The following is a 22810-nucleotide window of genomic DNA, read 5'->3' as shown; positions in this document are numbered from 1 at the left end:
TCTAATATAGCTAAATAAATGGGGGTCATATACTAAAAATGTTTCCAACTGTGGGATTAGGACGGGGGTATTTTGGTCCGAGATCGAGCATGTGACTCGCACGCCCCTCACATAACGATTGTTTGACGGGAAAATGCGCTTTGAGAGTTAACGCCTAAACGAAAATGATTTCAGGGGTGTAATCCTAGTATAGCTAAATAAATAGGGGCATATGCTAAGAGTTTGAAGGAGACAAAAGGGAAGCAAAGTTTTTTTCCACCCAAAATTGTATACTCTAAAATTCTTTTGTTTCTCCAAATTTGCGGCATTGCTTAATGACATTACCTAGGTGATATTGGTGATGGTAGAAAATTGTTTTTCGTTTTGCAATAGAAAATGTTGGCTTGATCAACACATAACCAACCAGTAAATATAAAGCCAACATTTTTGAGAGATCAAAATCGTGGAAGGACAATCGAAACAACAACCATTTACCTGGAAATTGAATAAACGAATCTCCTTAACAACATATGAAATATATCCTGAATTGCCCATTTTCATGAAATAATTATGTTTTTTAATATTTTATTTAGAAATTAGGAAGGGTATTTACGCCATTTACATGAAAATATGGTCAAATTTGAATTTATGAAAAATATGGAGCCAAATTTGAATTTATGACAAATAGGGGGCCAAAAAGGAAGTTGGTCACAAAGTATGGGGCCAAATAGGAATTAGCTCTAATTTTCATTCAAATTCTTATATTTTAGCATTATTTATTAAATGATCTTTATAACGCTCTCATTAAACTAATTTGGTAAAGGAAGAACAAATACATAAATAAACTTTTCTAACGCATTGCATACACCAGATATCACTCTTCCTACACCAAAAACCATTTTTTATCATGTTCAGGAGATCAGTTTATTCAATTCTCAAGTAAAAAAGATATAAGAAAAGCAGTTGAAGTAGTTCGCCCCATGGTTGTTGTATCGATTGTCCTTAGACAATTTTGATCAAATAATCTAACTATTTTCGAATCATAAATATACAACCGATGTGGGTTTAGGGAAAGAGTTTGATGTTTCTAACGGGTAAAATCTAATAGTGCACAATCTGGGAAATATAATGAACACCTTTCTTATATTTAGTGGTTGGTTATCTGATGATCAAGCAAAACTTTGTTGCCTTTTCGTTTCTCGGAAACTCCTACTGGCACTTCTCTTATCACTCTGACAAGGGTTGCCTTACAAAAAAATAAGAAGATCAAAACTTTTCTAAAGGGCGATGAAAATCCATTGGCAACTTTTGTCAGCGCGAATGTGTTTTTGAAATTTTCAGGGATTGTCTTCTTCTTCGACCTTATATGGTGATAATGGATTCTCTTTGTTCATTACCAAGCCTGGAATCATCAATGGTAGACAGAGGCAGATGAATCAAGTTGCTTATGCTGGTAAATTCCTTATGTCTGCATTTGATTTTTCTCGTTTTTTAACGAATTATGGTTTTTCTGTTTGTTTGTTTTTTATGTCTAGATCTAATTTTTCTAAGCAGAAGAAGAGATAGAGAGAGAGAAGAGAAGAAGAGAGAGGAAGGAGCAGAAGAAAGATAAAGTTTTTTTTTAAGTATGAAGGTCGCCGGAAATTTTGGTCGGTCGGCGTCTCGGCGACCTTATCAGAGAAGGATGACGTGGCAGAGAGAGATGATGAGTTGGAAGAGAAAGAGATGACAACGCGGAAGGGTAGTTTTGGGAGAGGAAAAAAAATTTAACGGTCAAATGGACGGTGATGGTCAAAGGGGGTCATCTGGGTATTTTCGATAAAATAGGGGGATAGGCAGGAAGCTGGTCATAAAGTTGGGGGCTATTTGGGAAATAACTCATATTTTTACTACAAACTTTTTAGAGGCACATCTAATGACTCTTTCTACAAACATATAAGATTGAAAATTGGATGTTTTTTTTGGTCTTCATCCATGTCCTAAATCCCATATTATGGAAACTACTATATAGATGGATTTAATGATTTTTGTTAATTTTAGGAAACCTAATTAGAACCAAGTTAGGAATCCTTATTAGATAACGACTCCACATCCTCTGCTATACTTATAAATATACAATCCTCACTCTACCCTCCTTCCATAATTTTCTCTCTACAGTTCTCAACTTCAATTTGTTATTTTAACCTCTCTCTGACAAAACAACAAGAAGAAGATGACGGACACAATGATAGTATGCTTTGGAGAGATGTTGATTGATTTTGTTCCAGATGTCTCTGGAGTATCTCTTTCTGAATCTAATGGTTTCTTGAAAGCTCCTGGTGGTGCTCCTGCTAATGTTGCTTGTGCTATTACTAAACTTGGTGGTTCTTCCGCTTTCATCGGCAAATTCGGAGAAGATGAATTCGGTCATATGTTGGTTGATATTCTTAAAAAGAATGGAGTCAACAGTGATGGTGTCTGTTTTGACAAAGATGCAAGAACTGCACTTGCTTTTGTTACATTAAAGAACAATGGTGAAAGAGAGTTCATGTTTTATAGAAACCCTAGTGCTGATATGCTTCTAAAAGAGTCTGAACTCAACATGGGTTTGATCAAACAATCAAAAATCTTTCATTATGGTTCCATTAGTTTAATTTCCGAACCTTGTCGTTCTGCTCATATGGCAGCCATGAAAGCCGCAAAAGAATCTGGTGCCCTACTCTCCTATGATCCTAATGTAAGGTTACCTCTCTGGCCATCACCTGAAGCGGCTCGTGAAGGCATCAAAAGCATCTGGAAAGAAGCCGATTTCATTAAAGTAAGCGATGAAGAAGTAGAGTTTCTAACACAAGGAGACCCAGAAGACGAGAAGAATGTGCTTTCACTTTGGTACAAAGGACTGAAGTTATTAATCGTAACAGACGGAGAGAAGGGTTGTAGATATTTTACGGAAAGATTTAAAGGAAGAGTGGCGGGATTCAAGGTGAATACAATAGATACAACTGGAGCTGGTGATGCATTCGTTGGATCGATTCTTTGTTCAATTGTGAAAGATTCAGAGATATTTGAAGATGAATTGAAATTGAGAGAAGCATTGATATTTGCAAATGCTTGTGGAGCTATCTGTACTACTAACAAAGGAGCTATTCCTGCACTTCCTGATGTTGCTGCTGCTCAACAACTTATCGACTTAGAAGATATATGATGCAGATCACATTGGGCCCTCGGCCAAGCCTAGTGGGCCTCGCGGCCAATGCGAAGAGAAGGTGTCACGGCCAAGAGTTTAGGTCTAAGTTAGGTATTTTATTTGTTTAGGAGTTTCCAAATTTAGTATTTTATTTGTTTCTAGATTAGGATTTGAAGCAATCCAGAAAACTAGAGTTCAGTAATTATTTCCGTCCTAGTTCGCGTCTATCTAAAAGTGTCTAAAAATCTATAAAAAGAGTCCAGTATGTCCTTATTTGCATATTCGAATAATCAAATAAAAATTATCTTGATTGCATCTCTTTTTCTAGTTAATTCGTCGTTAATTGGCTTAGTTTATCGTTAGTTTAATTACTTGTTTTAACGATCATCTCCTGGCTCAAACTTTGATGTATTAGTCTTTTTGATTTTATTTGGAAATTTATCTATTATATGATGGCATATGACTCCAGTCAGATTTCAAAATATTTGTTTTTGTTAGACTCGTGATGTCTGACTCGCATGAATAGTTGATTTGGGCCCATCACATATAATTCATTAAGATTCGGATAATGGAAAAAACACACTTCTTAATCTGAAGTCTGAACCATATCCAACCCATATTTCGCTCTTCGCTCAGTTATTTATCACGATATGCCTAGATCCGAATCATGTAAGTGAAGTCATTATATAGCATATCTGGAAAACTATCGATTAAACACAAAAAAGTAAACAGAGAAACACATACTCCGAGCTCAATTTGCATATATGCATTATTAGTCAAACTATTACAACTTAGAATCATCCACAAGGCATCGCAAATCAGATATTGTTACATAAATCTGTAATCTGATAAGATCACCTCTAGATTACAAGGAAATATTGAATGAAATCTTACTAGTAAAAGAACTACGTGCCAAGAAACAATGAATTCAAACGATTATTGATATAAGTAAAACTAATTTGTAAAGTGAGAATGAACTTATGTAGTAAGAATTGGAGGAAGGAAGTCAGATTTACCACCAAGAATACGAGCTTTAGTATCGGGAAAGAACTCAGTTCCTGGCAGCTCTGTGACAGCTCCTTCATAAGTTACGGAAACTGGGTAGGTAAGTAAGTGACCAGGAAGGTCACGTTCAAGTGTTTCGTTCGAGTAAAATTCCCAATATTTATCAGCTATTCTATTCACTTTCTGAATACAATCTAAGCTTTCAGGCTCAAGGAAAAAGTCATCAAGCATACCTAGGTGTTCATACCATAATGCCATTCGGAAGCCATGGATTTGGCCTTTCGCTCGTTCTCGGTTAGTTGCTATATGATAAGGTTGGTAAGCTCCCATTGCTATCTCGGAGTCTCTGGCTCCGTCCATCGATCTTTGGTTGATATTTGCAGATCCAACTATTATGTATTCATCGTCAACTGCAGAAGACAAACATCATCTAATAGGTTATATCGGTATTCAAAAATTAAGACAGTGCTACAATCACTTACGTCGTAATTGCTTTTTTGATTGACTGAATCTGACTCGGCCGAGTGTAACTTGGTTGATTCTAAATTGTCTGAGTATGACTCGTATTGGTTAAAGACAATGTCTTAATTTAAATATCGAGATAGATATTATCTGCATTAGGAAAAAGAAAATGAATACCATCGTAGAGTTTTATTCAGATTCTTACTCAATGCTTTGATGACACAGTATGTACCTTTGGTCTAGAAGATGTCAGATCATCTTACTAATATATGAATGTACGTGGTCTAGAAGATGTCAGATCATCTTTTAAGACAAACTTCGAGTAAGACTCTCTGTGGGGGGAAGAAGCATTTCTCAACAAACAAAGAGGAAGCAAGCTATTTCGATTCTCGAATTTAATTTTGAAATACTTAATTTCTTACCTATCATCATCTTGGTATGAACGTAAATCATGAAACGCCGATGCTCCTGAGCTTTACTATAATGTGAATCAGGTTCAGGTTGTTCAGTGGGCACATATTCACCACTCTTCTTTAACTCCCGATTACCGAGACAAAAGAATGTCAAGTAATCTTTTGGGTTTGCTTGAATTCCATTTGCTCGAAGAGCTTCGGCGATATCAGTATACATCATCTCCATTGTCCTCCTTTGCCAATCTAATATTGCTTGAACAGATGCACTATCTGGGATTCCTTCTGGCCACATTGGTACAACAACATAGACAGTAAACCTTTCCCCTGCTTCAATCTTACTAACAATTTTAAGAGATAATTCTTTTGGAATAAGATGTAAAGCTCCGATTTCTTCGACTTTGATACCATCTGCTTTCCAACCGAAAGAACTTCCAAGAAAATATTGGTTCTCAATGTAAATGAAATTTTTTGCTCGTCGAATAGCGTGTATATAAGCATCTTGAATGCTTCGATCAATGATGTTATCTTTTCCGCTTATAAGACCTACTCTTGCTGCTTCTTCGGGTGTATCAGGAAATCCAAAAGCAGCTCCACCATCGATCGATCGGAATAACTGAACGTTCCACGTCTCGTGATCTTCGGGATACATAACTGGAGATGGAGGAATGATTATGTCAGATAATTCTCTAAGCTGAACAAGAAGGTCTTTTCCACCTTGCTTTTTCCATCGTTGTTCGAAGTTGTAAAAAACATCCCAAGCAATGGGTCCTTCTAGTTTAGAGTGAATATCATGCCAGGGTTCTCTTGGTCCACCTTTGGCGATATCGGCTCCAGTAAAGTTGGGCTGGTTGAAATCAGCATAATGGGCCGTGTCCAAAGTCCGAAAAACGGAATGAAATTGTGTATCATATCTACCATTACAAAGATCAATACCTCCAACAAAACTTACTAGTCTCCTTTTATTTGATCCTTTTCGTGGCATTTCGTGATCAACCACAACAATCTTCTGGTGATGAGTAAACATGGTCGAAATTTGTAAATCTTGAACCATACTTCCTCCATCATCAGGATCACGAGGGCAAAGAACACAATGAACATCACTATCCTTGAAGTATATCTCAGTTTCTTCGTCATGACTAGCCATTAACCCGTCCTTCTTCAACAATCCTACAGAAGTTCTGTCATCCCAAACAAGCATAAGAACTTTAATACCTTCACTAGCTCTCTTCTTGAGTAACTCCCCGAGGGTAATATCTCCGCCGGGCTTTTGCCTCCTCGAGTCCCTTACTAAAGTGATTTCAGTATATACGGACCAGCCCGTTATGTAAATAAAATGTTTTGCATTATTAATTGCATCGAAGATATCTTCCCAACATCGATGTGGTTCGTAGAATTTTCCATCCGAAAGAGGGATTTTCGGGATGAAATTATCAGGGACATGAGCATCTTGGTAAAGAGAAACCTTACATCCTTGTCTCTGAGAAAAGTATGTATAAGGAACACCAGGGAATTTACGACTTCTAATCCCACGACCCCAACTATGATCTTTTGTAACGTCGAAAAATTGTAGTTTCACATGGATTTTAGAACCTCCTTGAACAGGATTACGGTCTTCGTCCATGATATCGAGCCATTTATCGACTTCTTCACCATTTAGGATCTCTTCGACAGGTAAGTAAGCTCTTCCTAACAGAGTTGCTCCAATCGGATTATCGTCTTTTACTGTGAAGATAACATTTGAAGCCATATGAGCGCAGTAAATGTGGAAGGACTCGTACCATCTAGGATTAACAGGGTCATCTTGGAGCAATCTCGTCCGACCAACTCTTGCTTTTTCGAGATCAATTGTTGCATATAATTTGGTAGCACCTTTGCCAACACCAACAGTTTCTTCAATGTTTTCCACAAGCTACAAGTACAATTGGTAATTATTACTCAAGGCAGATAGAAGAAAATAAGATCGCTTATAATATGAAGAGAGAAGACTCGTTGCATCATGGAGAACAACCTTCAACAAACACATGAAAATGGGAAAAACATGAAAAGCAAAATGAAGTGTTTTACCAATTTCTACATGTTAAGGTGTACTATTGAAAGAACACCATTAGTAATGACGGAAACCTCACACTGAAACTAACTTCACAAGAAACTTATAAGTTTCAATTAACGTCGATCAAAAAACACAATTCTACAGTTACGGACATCCAACTCAAAACTAATTCATAGTGGAAAGAGAGGCCCTACATATTTATGATTTATTGGATCATGAGCCTTCCCTTTGTCCATAAGAAGTTATTCTCACACACTCCTTCGAGTGTGTTGTTCTTTGAGCCTAACATGCGTCTTTCTATTAGGGGGGCAGGGAGCAAATGTGGCTTTTGCGCTTATCACGTGTGGGTCTAGACTCTAGCTATAACACAATATTACATTTGTCAACATACATCTCAAAATCAATGGGCGATGAGTGAAGAGACCTTAGATATCATTTACTTGGTAACACATGAAAAGCCTAACAAGTCTCCGACTTAACAAAAAAAAACAAGTGATCAACTAAAAAGGCGGCAAGTGAGAATAGTCTCACATAGACAAAGAGAAGTCTGATGACCAAGAGCACAATAAGTGAATTGTTTTGTAGTTTGATATTGACAAACTTAACAACAATGTCAATGTATATATATAATATAGAAGAATACCTTCCTGAAGAAAGAAGGTCCACCAGCACCACCTCCAGAAGGTCGATCAGGATGGTATAAAGAACTTGCTTCCAAAATTGAAGCATGAAGTGTTCCATGGACCAATATCATTGCCATTTCTTTTTACCTGTTCATTCATTCATTACAAACAGCATTGAAAACAAAATCAAATCAAATTTTTACTATTAAATAATTTGAATTACGAAAATCTAGTCCAATTTTACTCACGAATTAGTAATTCACAGAAGAATCAGAAACACAATTGGAGTGAAGAAAAATCAATGTAAAATTAGTTGAAAGTCAAGTTTTGTGTTTAAATAATCTCTATGTGTAATTTGTTCATCATGGTGATCTCTCTCTCTTGGCTCTCTAGAAATGAACATGATGGAAACAGAGAAATAAAGAAAGCCAAAAATGAGATCCGAACTTCACTGCCAAATAGGAGGGGGGGAAATGAGAAACCAAAGGCACGGCCAACAACACTTGGAGAATTTTTGTTTTTATCGGATCCAATTGATTTTCCGTGGGAAAGTCAAATCGGTTGGGACGCGAACTAGAGAAGAAGACACATGTGTTTATGACGTCTGTTTATTTAGGGCACCGAGGAAATCGTTGCTAGGATGGAAATTTGAAAGAAATGTCACTCTATCCTAAATGTACAAATAAAAAATCTTAATGACTCACCCAGGGTAAAAAAGGTTTAAAGTGGCAAACAATTATTTATTTTTCATTGTAACACTCTCCTTTCTCATTTCTCATATTTTGCAGACAACAAAAACTGTTAACAGGATATTAATTTTCAAACACGATGTTTGTTTCATATTTTAGAAACTCAATCTATCTTTGTCTCCATATTTATTTATCTTTCTTAACCACCACCCATTAGTTTGCTGTCAGGCGTCAGCTAGCTTTTCAACGTCACGCAGACCCCAATCTAAGTGTGGGTTTGTCTCGAGTTGCCCTTAGTCGAGTGGCTATTGCTCGTTACACTCATTATGTACTACGTCTCTTATTATTTCGAGAGAGCAATTTTATCAACATCACGTTCATAACTTGGTACTAGCAAAATGGTCGATCGGCACCGCCGGGCCAACGACTAACTTTACTTCTCTCGCCGCCACCACCACTATCATAAGGATGAGGGATCCGAAAACTTATGCCACAGGATCAAAGACGGCCGTTGTGGTGAAGACGATGAGAGGAAAGGAGGGAAAAACGAATTTTCTAGGTGGGAGGACCAAAAAGGTGGATGTTCAACCAGGCCTAGCTCACTAGGTGAGATGGACCAAAGGTGCCATGACTCGTTATCCTTCCACTGTCAAGAGAGGGAGGTTATCGCTGCTCTGTGAAACCAGCCTGACGCTATGCCCTCCTCTCTAAGAATCATCATGAACCAGACCTTCGTCCGATCCACGAGACTCAACTCCCAACTTGGAACGGGCAAGCCAAATATACACACTCGGATCCTACCCAGTAAACCGGGTCAGCGTTCAACCACCTTCAAGCCCCCACTCGGGTGACAAGCTCACGCTACTGAGCTCGGCGATACTACTTCCTCTCCGAAACATTATATAGAGTTCGATGTTTCTTTTGATTGTCGATGTGGGACTAAAAACGAACTTCAGGAAAAACGATATAAATAGGGAAAACTCGATCAAGATCCGTAATCTGAAATACTTAGTTGATTGAGGGGAAAAAAAAGAGAAGGGAGAAGATGTTGATGGCAGTTCTCTTCTCCAATTCTGAAGGAAACATTCTCGTTGAGCGGTAATTGATTAGTATTATATTTTGTGTTTAGGGTTTAATTCATCTGATTTCATTAGGGATTTGGATACTTTTGCTTCTAATGAATTAAATCGTTTCCTGAAATGAAAATTTTGTCAAATTTGATCTGGGTTTCTCTCAGTATGGGTGTAGAGGTAAATCGTATATTTGTAGAGGTTGAATTGTTAGATTATGCATAATTCAGATCCCCTGTTATGGTATTTCTAGGGTTAATTTTGTGGAGTTGTTCTGTTGGTTGGTTGGTTAAATCTGCATGAAAAAGTTAGTTTTAGTTCCCCATTATTGGTCAAATTTCAAGCACTGACTGGTTCACTTTGATTTACTTCTGCCACAATTGTGAACTACTAGTAAGAATTTTCCCAAATAGAACTCAAATTATGAGATCGGAAAATGGGGCTTTTCTTTTAAATACATTATTTTACTCTGGTGTAGTGGAAGAAATTTAGCTGATAATTTGTTCACTCAATTTTTCACATAAACCTAATTTTTGCACTGTTTTTTAATGATGAATGAACTTTAGAGCAGAAGCAATTATTAGTTTCGGTCTTAGCAATATTCATTTTATACGTATTTGCAGCTTTCATGGGGTTCCGGCAGAGGAGAGATTGCATTGGAGGACTTTTTTAGTTAAGCTAGGTGCAGAAAATCTCAAAGGAGCTAAAACTGAAGAGCTTTTTGTTGCTTCACACAAGTATGTATTTTTGTGATCTACTTTTCTAGTTGGAATGTTAGATTTTGCATGTGAGATAGTTGCTGTGTAGTAAGGTTATTGAAGGAACTTAGACGCCATGAATGGGTGACTGCCTGATGGGTGGAGATATGGAGACGAGGAAGTTGCGAAGGATGTGATCCTCGCCACCTAACATGGGGTTATACGGATGTTGGAAATGGTAAATGTTTGTGTTACAGTCTAGTGGTTGTCACTGTTATGATGGACGCTGAGTGAAAGCCATTAAAGAGGGATTGAGAAAATGCCTAGAACGATCATAAGAGTAAAAAAAGAAAAGCAAAAAAGGGTCATTATAATGGCCTTCCTATAATTTAAGAAGTAAAATGGGTATCAATGGTAAAACGACGATTGTAGTAGAAAATTGGTCCTTAAACCAGTTAGAATGGACACGTAGTGAAAACGACAGTTTTTCAAGTAATGGGAGAAAAAAGTAACTGCACCCCATACTTGCCCAAGAATGTGCTTGTATGTTCACAGTGGGTTTGTTGAGAGTCAGTGTGTTTTTATTGGTTCACTGCATCTTCTCCTTCATAAACTGGTTGTCTGCTATGGTGGATAAATTGATTTGGTTGTTTTCTTCCATAACAGCTTCAATGAGAAAGAATAATCTAGGATTCTTCTTATAACATCCTCCCACAATCTATATATAATGGGAGCTCAGTGATACGACGTTTGTGTCCTATAACTGGCTTCGATGAGGCCAGGAAGCTTCATAATAAAATCAGTAGTTTGATTAAACCATGTTCCTTTCTGATATAACCAGGACCTTTTTAGGGTTATCGTGAAACCAGATGACTCAGGCATAGGAGGGTTCCGAATATTAAGCTATCTTTCTTTGCACTCAATACAATTGGATCCTCCCAAGGATCACAGTTTATGTCTAATAATAAATAAGAGAACATCAGTTTACTCTCAACTGAGCTAAGAGATGAACTAATTCACTACATGTACATGTTGTCCGTGCATAATTTATTTGTTCATTAATGACATGCTGATTAACCTTTCTCTTATCTTTTAGGTCAGTTTATATTGTTTACACCGTGCTTGGGGATGTATGCATATATGTAGTTGGCAAAGATGAGTATGACGAGCTTGCTTGTAAGTTACTGTTGCTTGATTTAATTCTTCAACTCTGACAATAATAGAATCCAAATTAGCTTATCTTCCCACTCATGGCGAAGACTTAGCACCTTGTTTGTGGTTAGAGTATATGTATCGTTCTCTTCTAATTCGAGTCGAGTTGCACAAATAGTAATTCTCTTTCGATTTCTTCTGCGAACACTTATTGATTCTTATTGACTTTGTTATTTTTGTTTTCTTTTTGGTTTTCAAGTATCAGAAGTGATCTTTGTTATAACCTCGGCAGTGAAGGATGCTTGTGGAAAAGTTCCAACAGAACGTTTGTTTCTTGACAAGTATGGAAAAATATGTTTGTGCCTTGATGAAATTGTCTGGAAGGTAAGCTACCTGTAAATTGAACTCTCTTTCCCAGATGACAGCGGTGTTCGTTTCTTTAGTAAACTTGCTCAAACTGAACGTTTCATTCTAATTTTATACAAATGAAGGGGATGCTGGAGAACACAGACAGAGATAGAATCAAAAGATTGATCAGGTTGAAACCTCCCACTGAGTTTTGAATATGAAGCTTCTCTCTCGTTTCCGTCCGAAGGTCTGATATTTGGAGCTCGAAGGTGTCTTTGTCATGTTGTATCGCCTTCTATTGAACTATTCTTGCCAAGAGTGTATTATGGCTAGTTTTATGGGTCGAACCATGGAATTTGTACAAGATCTTATGTTAAAAATAGTGAGTTGAAATCTGCGGATTTCCGGACTAATTGGCAGACAAGTGAAACTGTTAAAATAGTGAGCATTTCTTAATTGCTTTATTTTTCATGTGGTGAAGGATTTTATGCTTTTGAAGTGCAATATAAGACTCTACCAACACATTTTGACTTAAAATTACACATTTTAAAATGAAAAGTCACAGGATACCATCAAGAATGATGTTATCTCGCTACCAGATCTCATTAACAATAGGAAGAAAGCTTAAAGCGCAGGATTGCTTTTGAAGTGTTCAAATCAAACTCATCAAGATCTAGTGAATAACATTACTTTGTTCATAAATTATTCGATCACAATCCAAAACTCTCTTCTCCAACAAAAAACTAGTTTGAATTAACAACAGAATGAAAAATAAACACTTTAACAACTAAAACCCAACTTATCTTCCTATAACTAATGGCAGAGTGGCTTTGCAGCACAAAGGACATTCGATTCGACCCGTTGTAGTCAAATTCGATCAACCAGGTAACTAGCAAGAGAACTTATCGGTTTGCTAGTATCAAGATTCTTAAGACCCTGACGTCTGATCTTGATCCGAACCAAATATTCAGCGGGGATCCAAGCAAAACTTAGCATAGGTGTTACCTCGATGTCTTGGTCTGGCTCTCTAAGTTCAAGACATCTTTTCACCCATTTTGGATGGTAAGTGACCTGATACCATGCTGATGCCTTCTGTTCATACATTATGTTCTTCTTGTCCACGGATAAATCCAAATTATCCTCTCCCAAGTTCTCAAAAGCCCGCTTGAAATCCTTCTTTAAAGCGTGATATGCATGTTTGAGCTTCTCTTTCAGGTCACCTTGCTTCCGCGAATTGTGTTTCAACATGGACCATACATGGCCGGTCACAACTTCTTCTTCGCTATTAACTCTGAACTGTTCTAATAGTGCAGATAACATACCATCATATGAACACTTCAGATTCAAAGCATCAAGTAAGAAATCAGAAGATCCTAGAACTTCAAGATCTTTATCGTAGGGGATGTCTTCAGGGAGACGATCCATCTTTGAGATATCTTCATCAGAAATATCTTTGATTTTCCGATAAAGTCTGCCCAAAATCTTATTGGATTTGTATGATTGGTAATCTTCTTTACCCATGAAGTCTGGGTACAATTTGGGTTTTAGTGCTTGAGGCAATGTCACGACCTTACCAGTTTTCGGGAAGTCGACAGCTAAGGCTGCAAGTTCTGCAAGTTGGATACAGTTTTCATCCATTGCTCCATATTCGCTTTGGTCAGCATGAACCACATGGGCATTGCAAATGGTGCCCAGATTTTCACTCACCATGGTCTTCACGAAAAACTCCACTATATCCTATTAAACAAACGACCAAACAAATATATTATGTCATGAAACAAACTAACCAAAGAGGAAAAGAGAAGTAGTAAGACAATCAAACAGATCAGAGAGCTAACATTATGGTTGACAGCACGCGGCAGCTTTTTAGCGTCGGCAGGAGCGTAATCCATGGGTATCCAGCTCTCTTTGCTTGGAGGTATAAGATTTTCATCCCAAGTTACAAAGTAAAGATCTCCGTCAAGATCACTTCCTGATGCTTCATTTGTATGAGGTCGATCTCCCTTTTGGGGGAAAACCAGACAGTCCACAAGATGATGCAAGCCAGGGGCATCAACAGCTTCGAGAATACGAATATCTCCTGGGTGAAGACATGGATTCTTGGTTATTACTACTGTTCCCTTGATAACTTGGAGATTTCTCTTGATCTCCGAGAACCTTTCACCTTGTTGTGAGAAACATTTTTCTAGTGAAGGGGATGATGATTGTATAAAGCACTGTCCATGTTCAAGAACTCCTAGCTCATCCAAACACCCCATTAACCATCTTCCTGAAGGCACAAATATCCTAGTTTTCTCTAACAAATCCCTTAATTGTGCGGCTCTAATTGAAGTAAGCATTCTTCTTAGATAAGGCTCTGATTTAGGATTAAAACCAGCACTCAACATCATTCCTGCAGTATTTCCTTGCTCAGCACAAGACAAAGTAACAATGTCGAAAGCAATATCTGCGTTTTCGAGTATGAGGTTTAGTCTACCAACCATGGAATCTTGCATCTTCGAAAACTTCTCATCTGAAACACCCAAAGCCGAAAGAAGTGTAATTATTTGCCTGTTTAAGAACCCAGGTTGGAACCTTGTCCACTGTACAATTTCGAGAACATTGTGGGTAGATTGAAATTTCATCATGCTTTCTCTGAGAGAAAGTCGAGTTCCGTCATTTTCTCCCGGCCAACAAGCTATAACCCCCTTGCACCCTGCAAATCTTATCTGATATGCACTAGGTGGATTTGAAGCTAATTGTAATTTCTCTGCAACTTCCATGGCAAGATCAGGAGTTACCTTACCAATTCCGTCCGAGAAAACATATCCATTCCTCTCAATTTCCGTGAGATCGGAATTAACTTGCTCCAGTGGAACCTCGACAGTGACATAAGTAGATGAGAAGCATAGACCCATCCGGGCAGTACATTTAGCGACATTTCGGTCGGTGAATCTTCCCATCCAGCTCTTAATATCACTTACCTTGATATTCTCTCCCTCGGCAAAAAACCAGGCAGATCGCTCTCTTAATTGATTAGAAGAGTAAGCAAGAAAGTAGTACTTCCGGCCACACATGTAAAAACCATCCAGCATAATAGTCCTAACCCTTTTAAACACTAAAGTTTTCTGAGGGTATGAATATGATGTGATATCTCTCACAATTGGAGCGACGTAATAGGATAGAACATTAGAATTGAGCTGCTTCATACCTTCATCCATGAATGTAACCCTAAGGAACCTGTCTGAGACGTCTTTGTACTTTCTTAGAACCCTATTCGAAAGCTCTACCTCTGGTGGAAGACAGTACGCTTTAGTTGGGGTGATAACCAATTTCCTCACTTGGACATTACCATCAGGAACCTCGAACCCCTTCATCAGTTTAGGGTTTTTGCATAACCATTCTTGAACTAACTTCAACCTCTTGGAAGGATCGAACAATGAACGCTTATAAGAACATATATGTGTAAGTGCTGCAATATTCAGCTCCTTTGTCTGGCTTCTAAGCAAATCAAAGAACTTATCAGATAACTGGTGCTGATTTACAATGCCTTTATGCATTAAGGCATTTACCAAGAATAGTTCTTCGAAATTGATTCCTTCTTTGAAATGAATGGAGAAGAAAGGATCAGACACAGGTACCCCGAAATCAGGCTCATTTTTAAGCCTAAGTTGCTGTCTAGGACAATCAACTTGAACTCTCCATTCCTTCAAGTAATTTATCGCCTTTTCCAATTTTGCACCACAACGGGGTGACATGGAGATTTTGTAAGTACTACACTTACCAATCGCCCCACCAGGTGTGAAGTCAATAGTACGGATCCATGGATCCTCATCGTCCAACAAATCAAATGGAACAGAGTCATGGATGTCATCATCCGCAGTTCTATAGAAAATGAAAGGAGAAGATGCTAGATGCAATACCAATATCAATGAAGATGAGTCATTGTACTTTAATGCCTCATTTATATCTCTAACAAAGAACTCCACCTTGAAATCACATTTTAGAACGGCGTATTCGGCAGTGCCTTTAAAAGAGAAAGCAGTTTCCTTAGTAAAAAGAATTTTGCAAGAACCATCAAAAGGATCGACGACGAAATCCACACCAGAAACAGGTCCTTTCCAACCGATGAAGAACTCATCTCGACTAACTAGACTACCAATCTCCACACGAGCTTCGGAGAATTTAAGTGGGGTTGTTGTTGATCTCTTATGGTTGGCACGGGATGAACTCTCGGGTCCTAGATTCACCTTAAGTGCTTTCCCATTCAAGAAAAGCTTACATTTCCCTGCAGCATTCGATATACAAGTTGCAGCATCTGGAGATGCAAAATGGACAAAAGCATGAGGCTCGACCTTCTCATAATCATCTGTTTCTTCGATTTTTCCAATGTCCGTGACATCAAAGTCCGGATGGGATTCCGGTGGCGTCCACGATTTCTTCAGTCTACATCGCCAAACTTGTCCAATTTCTCTTTCTAAATAATCTACGAGCTCTTCAGCTGTAACATCTTTATCGAATCCACCAACACCCACCTGAGTGATGATCATCTCCTTCCTACCCTTTCTAGTTACATGTGAACCCATATTTCTTGCAAATATTCAAATCAAAAAGCTCCCCAACTCGAAAATTGTTACGTGCTAATCCAAATGAGGTGCAGATAAAAGCATATAACCTAATATTAAAATCCAGAACAAGATTATTACAACCTATTCATCGAAATCTTGAAGCAACTAAGGAAGAACAATAAGTAAACTTAACATGGGAATCTAGAAAAACATCAAATTTAAACCGAAAACGTCTACGAACTTTTCAGATTACATAATTCTATGAATTACTCATGCCCCCATCAGAAGATAAAAATCTTCAATTAAATCAACTCATTGGATGTAAGTAATTCACTGAATGGAACAAAAATACCCTTAAATCCCAAATTGTTCAAACAGCTAGAAACCCTAATAACAGCAGAAAAAAGATCAAATCTTGTTTACTTCTTTTAATCAAATAATCAATCAAGCAAGTTAAATTGTCGGATAAGAAACAAAATAGGAAACAAAACCCCACTGACCTTCTTTGATCGCCTTAAAGTAATGAATTTCGTCTCGGAAGTCTTAGTGAGAGAAAGTGTAGTGAAGAGAGAGTGAGAAAAGATGATGAAGTATTGAAGTTGTTTTCTTCAGGGTTCGGTTCATGAGGGAAGGGGAAGATAGAGAGAGTGAGAATTGGAATAAAAATTGGTTTCTTCACGCGGGAAGTTCACTCCCCCTTTTCCCCTCTTCTCCCAACAATCACTATTTTGCCTCCTGGTTATGCACAAGTGTAAAAAAATATAAAGACAAAACTACCCTTTTATCATTAATTAATTTTTTTTATTTTCTGAATAAACTTTAAATTTATATGGAGTAATTTTTTCATAAGATGTCAGACTTTTTGGAAATTTGTATAATTAGAAAGTAAGTTTCATTATCTTTCTGACAAGATCCACTTTCATTATTTTTTCTTCAAAAATAAATCGCGAGTTATTCTGTAAATTGAGTTTGTAATATTTCTCCCGCAAACTGAGTTTGCATTTGGAATACTGCAAACTCAGTTTGAATTTGCAACATGAGTTTGCAAACTCAGAAACTTAGGAACTAGTTATAGGTTTTCCTTGGAGAAGAAGATTCGAAGAAGACAAGAAGATCTGATTTTGGAGTTTCATTGAAATATTGTCCTCACTTGGTTTTAGGGTTCTCAGAGAGAAACTCATGGCTAAGCCGTTAGGTGATGGAACGGATTCGACTTTGCTTCATTGCTTTCTTTCAAAGGATATGGAATTTCTGGTATCAGATATCGATAAAGATGAACTGAAGAAGAGGATTTTGATCCCGAAGTATCTTCGATTGGCTATGTCGTCAAAGGCAAAAGAAGATAAACAGAAGAAAGGAATACCATGTTATCTTCTTCTTTTTTAGCTAAAAATACCATGTTAATATATCCAATTAACATCATAAAAGATAGGAATATTAACAATAAAAAACTAATAATAATTAACAACATTATTCAAAAGAGCATAACCATAATTGACCCAGCCAAGGCAGAAAGTTCGAATAGATCTTTATTGTCTTTGTAAAAGGAGATACACATCTTCACAAGTTGCAGGCACATTCAATAGCTTCTTCTTGATGATTGAATGAGTATGAGTTGCATTTACTATGATTAGCTTCATTGACATCATTCCCACTCCTCTTAGATCTGTACAATGACTTTTGGGAACCACTTGAAGAGAAGTTACAGATTTCATAGCTTAGATTCGGATCTTTACTCGCAGCTTTATTGCAAGTCTCACTAACAAGATTGTTGTTCTTGCTTTCATACTTATATATTGGACCGTGTGAGAAAGAAGAATAAAATTGAAGAAGAATGGATGGAAGGTCCTCTTAACAGAATTAACTACTTTAGTGCGGACTGTCGCTGCTGGGCTTCTGTGCTGATTATCTACTAAGGGCACTCACACATGTGTGTGTGACTCTCACTTGTGCTGATTAATTAGTTAGTTAATACGTTTTATTGTTAAAGATGTAACTATCTTCTTATCTCTCTCTAAGAATTCGTTTCTGGCAGATGTTTCCTTGTCGAGATCAACATTTTTGATTCCGTAGTTTCCGTTTAGACCGTTAATGCCATTTTTCTTGCATGACGAGATTGTGTATGTTGATTTCATAATTTAGATTCAAGATGTGATAGATGTTATCAAGTTTGTGGGATTGTGGATGAAGATAAGAAGATGGAGAAGAAAAGAAACCTTAAAAAATTCCGAGCTTTTTCAAGAAAAAGCGAGTTTTAATGGTACATAGCACATAGGTGATAGGGAGACTCCATGGTGTATTCCCCCTCACAGGACAAGACTATTTTGGTCGTTTTATAATTTTCACACTGAAAAGAGCAAAATACCCTTGTCCTGTGAAGGAGAGTACACGATGGAGTATGCCCAGTCCCCCAATCATTTTTATTAATGGTAAGGGTATTTTAGCGATCAAAAAAATAGAAAATGACGTGATTTTTAGTTATTCATATTATTTTAAACTTCATTTATCATTACCCATAATATTATTCATCCTAGATTCTGTTTTCTGCCTTTACAACAAACATAACTTCGGATTGTGGAGAATGAACCACTGTTTTTGTCTCGGAACGTTCATGGATCTTGAACATGATGCCATCTAGGCATGCTGCCTAGTTTCTTCTCTCATACCTCCCCATACTGATGGGATAAAACGGATTTGGAGGATGATCTTGCACTGGTGAAGGATCCGCTGACGAAGATCTCCACCACTACGAAGTTTCGATCATTCGAGACCTAACTTGTGGCACATCCACGACTCCTTTACAAACTTTACAAATATATATATATATATATATATATAAGTAACTAATTTTCCAAAACAAACACAGTTTGGGAGTCGGAATCCGGTGAGACAAATCCAACTCTAGTTATGAAAAAATATACATAAATCACTTATAAATTCGAAATAAGACAAAAATTCAACTCGAGTTTTGAAAAATATACATAAATCACTTATAAATTCGAAATAGGACAAAAAAAATTGAAATATAATATGTGGAAGGTTTTGACTTACAATTTTAAAAGTTTGTGTATGCCAAAATGGAACAGGCGTTCAGAACTACCATAAGAATATCCATATCTATGCTTACCCACTTACTCTTTTTTTTTTTTTTTTGATGAACTTACCCACTTACTCTATCTCTCCATAGTATATACTATGTAGTATATGCCACCTTCATCAAAAAAAAATGTAGTATATGCCAATTTGGCATAACATGATATAATACATATATTATTAGAGCTTATCCTATAATGTGAGATTCATTAAAAGTATATCTAGAAAAGTATCTCATTTTTGAAGGGATAGTTCTAATTAGTCCCAATATTTGGCCCAAATCCTGTTAGTCTAAAATTTTGAACAATATAACTTTTGGCCCTCGAATTAACAACTTCGTATGAGGTGTTCGATTATCTTTTGTCTTTCCTATTTTACACTTCTACGATTAAGAAATATTTGGAGAAAAAGTAAAGAGTTTCTCTCTACGAGAGTATTTCTTAACCGAACTGTTATTTGAGGAACAAAAAGTGTAACTCTGACAAATTATTGAACTAAATGGACATTCTAATCAAATGTCGGGGACTCTTCAAAAAGTAACCCTTTTTTATAATAAAAAGAAAGACTCTAAACTAAAACACATGCTTTGATTTGAAATTGATCTTAATGCATTTTTAATTGTGGATTTGCTTGAACATCTTAAAGTAGTAATTAAGAGGTTGATGTCTCGGTGACACATATTACATTTTATCACGAGGATGATTTTTTAAAACGATATCTGAAACCCTAAAACTAAAAATCAGTCTTTTACATAATCTACCTTTTTTTTCGTTGAAGTTTACATAATCTATCTTTTTTTTTGTTGAAGTTTACATAATCAACCTGACCTACCATCTTCTATAAGTATGCTCGATCTTGAACTGTTCAAATGCCTACTTGAGATTTTTTATGCTCTCTATATTCTCCAACACTACCATGGAGGGGGTAGCTGATAGCGTCGTAATAAGAGGCAACCAATTTTAATCTGATTTCACTTGAGAAGATTATTAATCTTGTGAACCAATTTAGTTTGTGGTTATCTTCTTCAGCCTTTGGTAATCTCTGTTTTCTTGTTTAGTTTATCCACTATAGTTTTGGTGAAGAATTCTTATCCAAGAGTGTTTCCACACATCTTGAAGAATTGGTTAACCCTCTATTTGTTTAGGGAAGAATTGTTATCCAAGAGTGTTTCCACACATCTTGAAGAATTGGTTAATCCTCTATTTGTTTAGGGAAGAGTTGTTACCAAAGAATGTTTTTACACATCTTAAACAATTGGCTTATCCACCATAAGTTTGGTGAAGAATTGTGTAACCTATTATTTAAATATAGTGGAAGATTTCTGGACTAGGTCCCGTGGTTTTTTTACCTTCTATCTTAGAGGAGCTTTTTGTCACGTTAAATAGTCTTGGTGTATCTGCTTTTACTTTCGCATCGTTTATCGTCATATTTCTGAACAAGTTAATTATGTTATTTTTTCTAACAATTTCATCGTTCATTTAGTGTGCGAGCTACTTTAAACCTTCTTTTAATGCCTTGCAAGTCATGCATCGTGATATTCAGTGGAGTTTGTTGCCCTTGGAATATAACCTCTTACGTTATTCCAGTGGTCTCTTGTCTAAGCTCAAAACTCAACCCATCCCTCAACATCATAACTCCCAAATGCTCCTGGGCTGTAGATAAGAGTCTGACATACAAATAATCCTAAAAAATTAATTTATGGGTTTGAGTAACTGACATTAATCACCACATGGAAGAAAGTTTTTGAAGGTAAAAAGTCTTGTAATTTTCTTTTTATCCAGAACAGTAAGATGTATACGCGTAAATATCAAATAATCAGATATAGAAGTGAAAAACGAAGTCGACCAGTTTCCAATAGTAGTTGAGAAAACGGTCATATTACTCATGTAATACCTACCAACCTCTAAATGTGAAGTATCAATTTATGGGTTCACATGGATTCCATAAACAAAGCCAATGTCAACTTTTCATACGTTTTTATCTCTGAGTTTTTCTATGAGATTTTATTGAAACACATAACAACTCGTAAACTCTTTCATATTTTTAAACTTAGAAGTTCAACTGGTCTTCCAAATCACCATTTTCAGTATTTCTCAATTCAAACCGAGTGAATTTATATTTTATGGTACTTTTCTCTTGATTTTCAACTTTAGGTTATATCTCCATCCAAAATTTGAGATTTGAATTTCTCAACACATGAGTAGAAGTACCGAGGAAGTAAAGGCATTGAATTTTGAAAAGCAATTCGAATATTCTGCTTCCCCTAGGAATTATACCATTCTTGCTAATTAAATTCCCACCGACCCCAACCAGCTCTCCTAATTAATGACTTGGCTTCCCTATTTAGCTCTTTTAGCCTAGCCGTTTCAGGTCAACTTTTGAAGACAAAACTAGTCATGACTTGAGTGGTCCAAAAGTCAAAGTTTTGGCTAAACCTAAGTGCTTTCTTAGGACCTAAATTGCACTAATTGAGAAGGTTGTATTTATAAATGAGTTGTATAGACTACTTTTGTACAAGTAACTGAAAAATATTATAAACTCAGTTTGAAACTATTTGAATACCTAAAGACACAAATAAAACATAGAAATTATAAAAATAAAAAACTATTGTTAGTCGCGTCCAGCATCACACCGGGCTAAGACAGTATATTGTGGTCATTGAGCTATTGAGTTTAATTGTCATATCACTCTTTAAAACAAAATAGAATCAGTTGTCATCCCAGACTAAATGTGCAGTAAGTAAAAAAATATTTGTAGATATTTTTAGTGATCAGAAATAGTACATCCTAAATACTTAGGAGAGATAGATCTAAACTTTGTAATCCTTGAAAAAATTAATGATAGAAGTAGAAACTATTTCTTGACGAATTACATTAACATAAATACCAACATAGAATTATATTTGATCTAAACTTAACTTAGGTTCGTTTTTCCTCTAAGATAGTGGTTCCAAATATGTTAGATTATTATTAACTGAAAAGAAAACCTTATAAAACATTAAAAAATGGACACAAACTAGAAGGACATGGGATTTTTTTTCTTTGTTGCAACAAAGGGACATGGGATTTGCTTCAAAGTAGAATATAGTTATTTAATGTTTCATCTTTTAGAAAAAATTAAGCTGAAAATGAAGGGTTGCGAAGTTTAAGAATATTGATCTTGACTCCATTCCAACAAAACTAACAAAGAAGTTTCTTCATAGGGTAAAACTCGAATTTTGATCTGTTAATGTATATGACACCATCCAACTAAAGAGACATTCGCCACTAAATAAACAAAAAGTTTTAGCGATGCTTTACAAGTATTAACTTGATCAGAAACTGAAATGTAATTTTTTTTTAATTAAAAATTGAACATGATATTTAGTGATATTTTTTTAAATCTTGATACATGAAAATACTCAACCAATTATTATCAGTAAGGTTTTCGGAAAGTTGAAGTTGAATAATCATATAACATGTCATAGCATTGCACCAAAATATTAAATGTCGACATAAGAACTTAAAATATCACTC

The 22810-nt window shown here is 36.4% G+C and overlaps 3 protein-coding genes, 1 non-coding gene and 1 pseudogene across 6 annotated transcripts; 2 read left to right on the top strand and 3 right to left on the bottom strand.

Annotated features, from left to right (window-relative positions):
- Positions 1-2191: 2191 nt before the first annotated feature.
- LOC147539852 (fructokinase-2 pseudogene) lies at positions 2192-3461 on the top strand (annotated as a pseudogene). Its single transcript, XR_015225173.1, has one exon. The product of XR_015225173.1 is annotated as a fructokinase-2 pseudogene (transcript).
- Positions 3462-3892: 431 nt separating this feature from the next.
- Positions 3893-8409, bottom strand: LOC147539851 (phospholipase D alpha 1-like). The gene is made up of 4 exons (XM_086640247.1): positions 7947-8409; positions 7719-7845; positions 5035-6934; positions 3893-4560 (listed from the first exon to the last, which is right to left on the bottom strand). Exons 2-4 carry the CDS (start codon positions 7833-7835, stop codon positions 4124-4126), a joined length of 2454 nt encoding a protein of 817 aa, XP_086496373.1. The 5' UTR covers positions 7836-7845; positions 7947-8409; the 3' UTR covers positions 3893-4123.
- A 488-nt stretch (positions 8410-8897) lies between these two features.
- On the top strand, positions 8898-12119 carry LOC147539849 (SNARE-like superfamily protein). 2 transcript variants are annotated; one of them, XM_086639576.1, is made up of 5 exons: positions 8898-9485; positions 10081-10194; positions 11252-11331; positions 11567-11691; positions 11799-12119. In XM_086639576.1, exons 1-5 carry the CDS (start codon positions 9433-9435, stop codon positions 11868-11870), a joined length of 444 nt encoding a protein of 147 aa, XP_086495702.1. In that variant the 5' UTR covers positions 8898-9432; the 3' UTR covers positions 11871-12119. The 2 variants fall into 2 exon arrangements, with proteins under 2 accessions (XP_086495702.1, XP_086495701.1); XM_086639575.1 differs by having other exon boundaries at positions 9318-9745; positions 9942-10194.
- LOC147539850 (signal recognition particle RNA) lies at positions 8960-9262 on the bottom strand. Its single transcript, XR_015226551.1, has one exon.
- Positions 12120-12329: 210 nt separating the features above from the next.
- RDR6 (RNA-dependent RNA polymerase 6) lies at positions 12330-16981 on the bottom strand. The gene is made up of 3 exons (XM_086639574.1): positions 16703-16981; positions 13494-16309; positions 12330-13392 (listed from the first exon to the last, which is right to left on the bottom strand). Exons 2-3 carry the CDS (start codon positions 16218-16220, stop codon positions 12523-12525), a joined length of 3597 nt encoding a protein of 1198 aa, XP_086495700.1. The 5' UTR covers positions 16221-16309; positions 16703-16981; the 3' UTR covers positions 12330-12522.
- Positions 16982-22810: the final 5829 nt, after the last annotated feature.

Source organism: Eschscholzia californica, unplaced genomic scaffold (assembly GCF_041429995.1).
Source record: "Eschscholzia californica isolate CP2 unplaced genomic scaffold, dmEscCali1.0.p SCAF_5, whole genome shotgun sequence".
Lineage (NCBI taxonomy): Eukaryota > Viridiplantae > Streptophyta > Magnoliopsida > Ranunculales > Papaveraceae > Eschscholzia > Eschscholzia californica.
The sequence above is the reverse complement of the archived record's forward strand: the minus strand, read 5'-3'. Positions and strand labels throughout refer to the sequence as shown.

Bases quoted from the DNA above. Each gene is read 5' to 3' on its own strand.
- LOC147539851 (XM_086640247.1), bottom strand. From the start codon at position 7,835: ATGGCAATGATATTGGTCCATGGAACACTTCATGCTTCAATTTTGGAA. The intron at 6,935-7,718 runs GTATTCTTCTAT...TTGTACTTGTAG, and splicing joins GACCTTCTTTCTTCAGGAAG to CTTGTGGAAAACATTGAAGA. The intron at 4,561-5,034 runs GTAAGAAATTAA...TGTCTTCTGCAG, and splicing joins TCATACCAAGATGATGATAG to TTGACGATGAATACATAATA.
- LOC147539849 (XM_086639575.1), top strand. From the start codon at position 10,013: ATGAACTTTAGAGCAGAAGCAATTATTAGTTTCGGTCTTAGCAATATT. The intron at 10,195-11,251 runs GTATGTATTTTT...CTTATCTTTTAG, and splicing joins CTTTTTGTTGCTTCACACAA to GTCAGTTTATATTGTTTACA. The intron at 11,692-11,798 runs GTAAGCTACCTG...ATACAAATGAAG, and splicing joins TTGATGAAATTGTCTGGAAG to GGGATGCTGGAGAACACAGA.
- RDR6 (XM_086639574.1), bottom strand. From the start codon at position 16,220: ATGGGTTCACATGTAACTAGAAAGGGTAGGAAGGAGATGATCATCACT. The intron at 13,393-13,493 runs GTTAGCTCTCTG...TTTGTTTAATAG, and splicing joins CGCGTGCTGTCAACCATAAT to GATATAGTGGAGTTTTTCGT.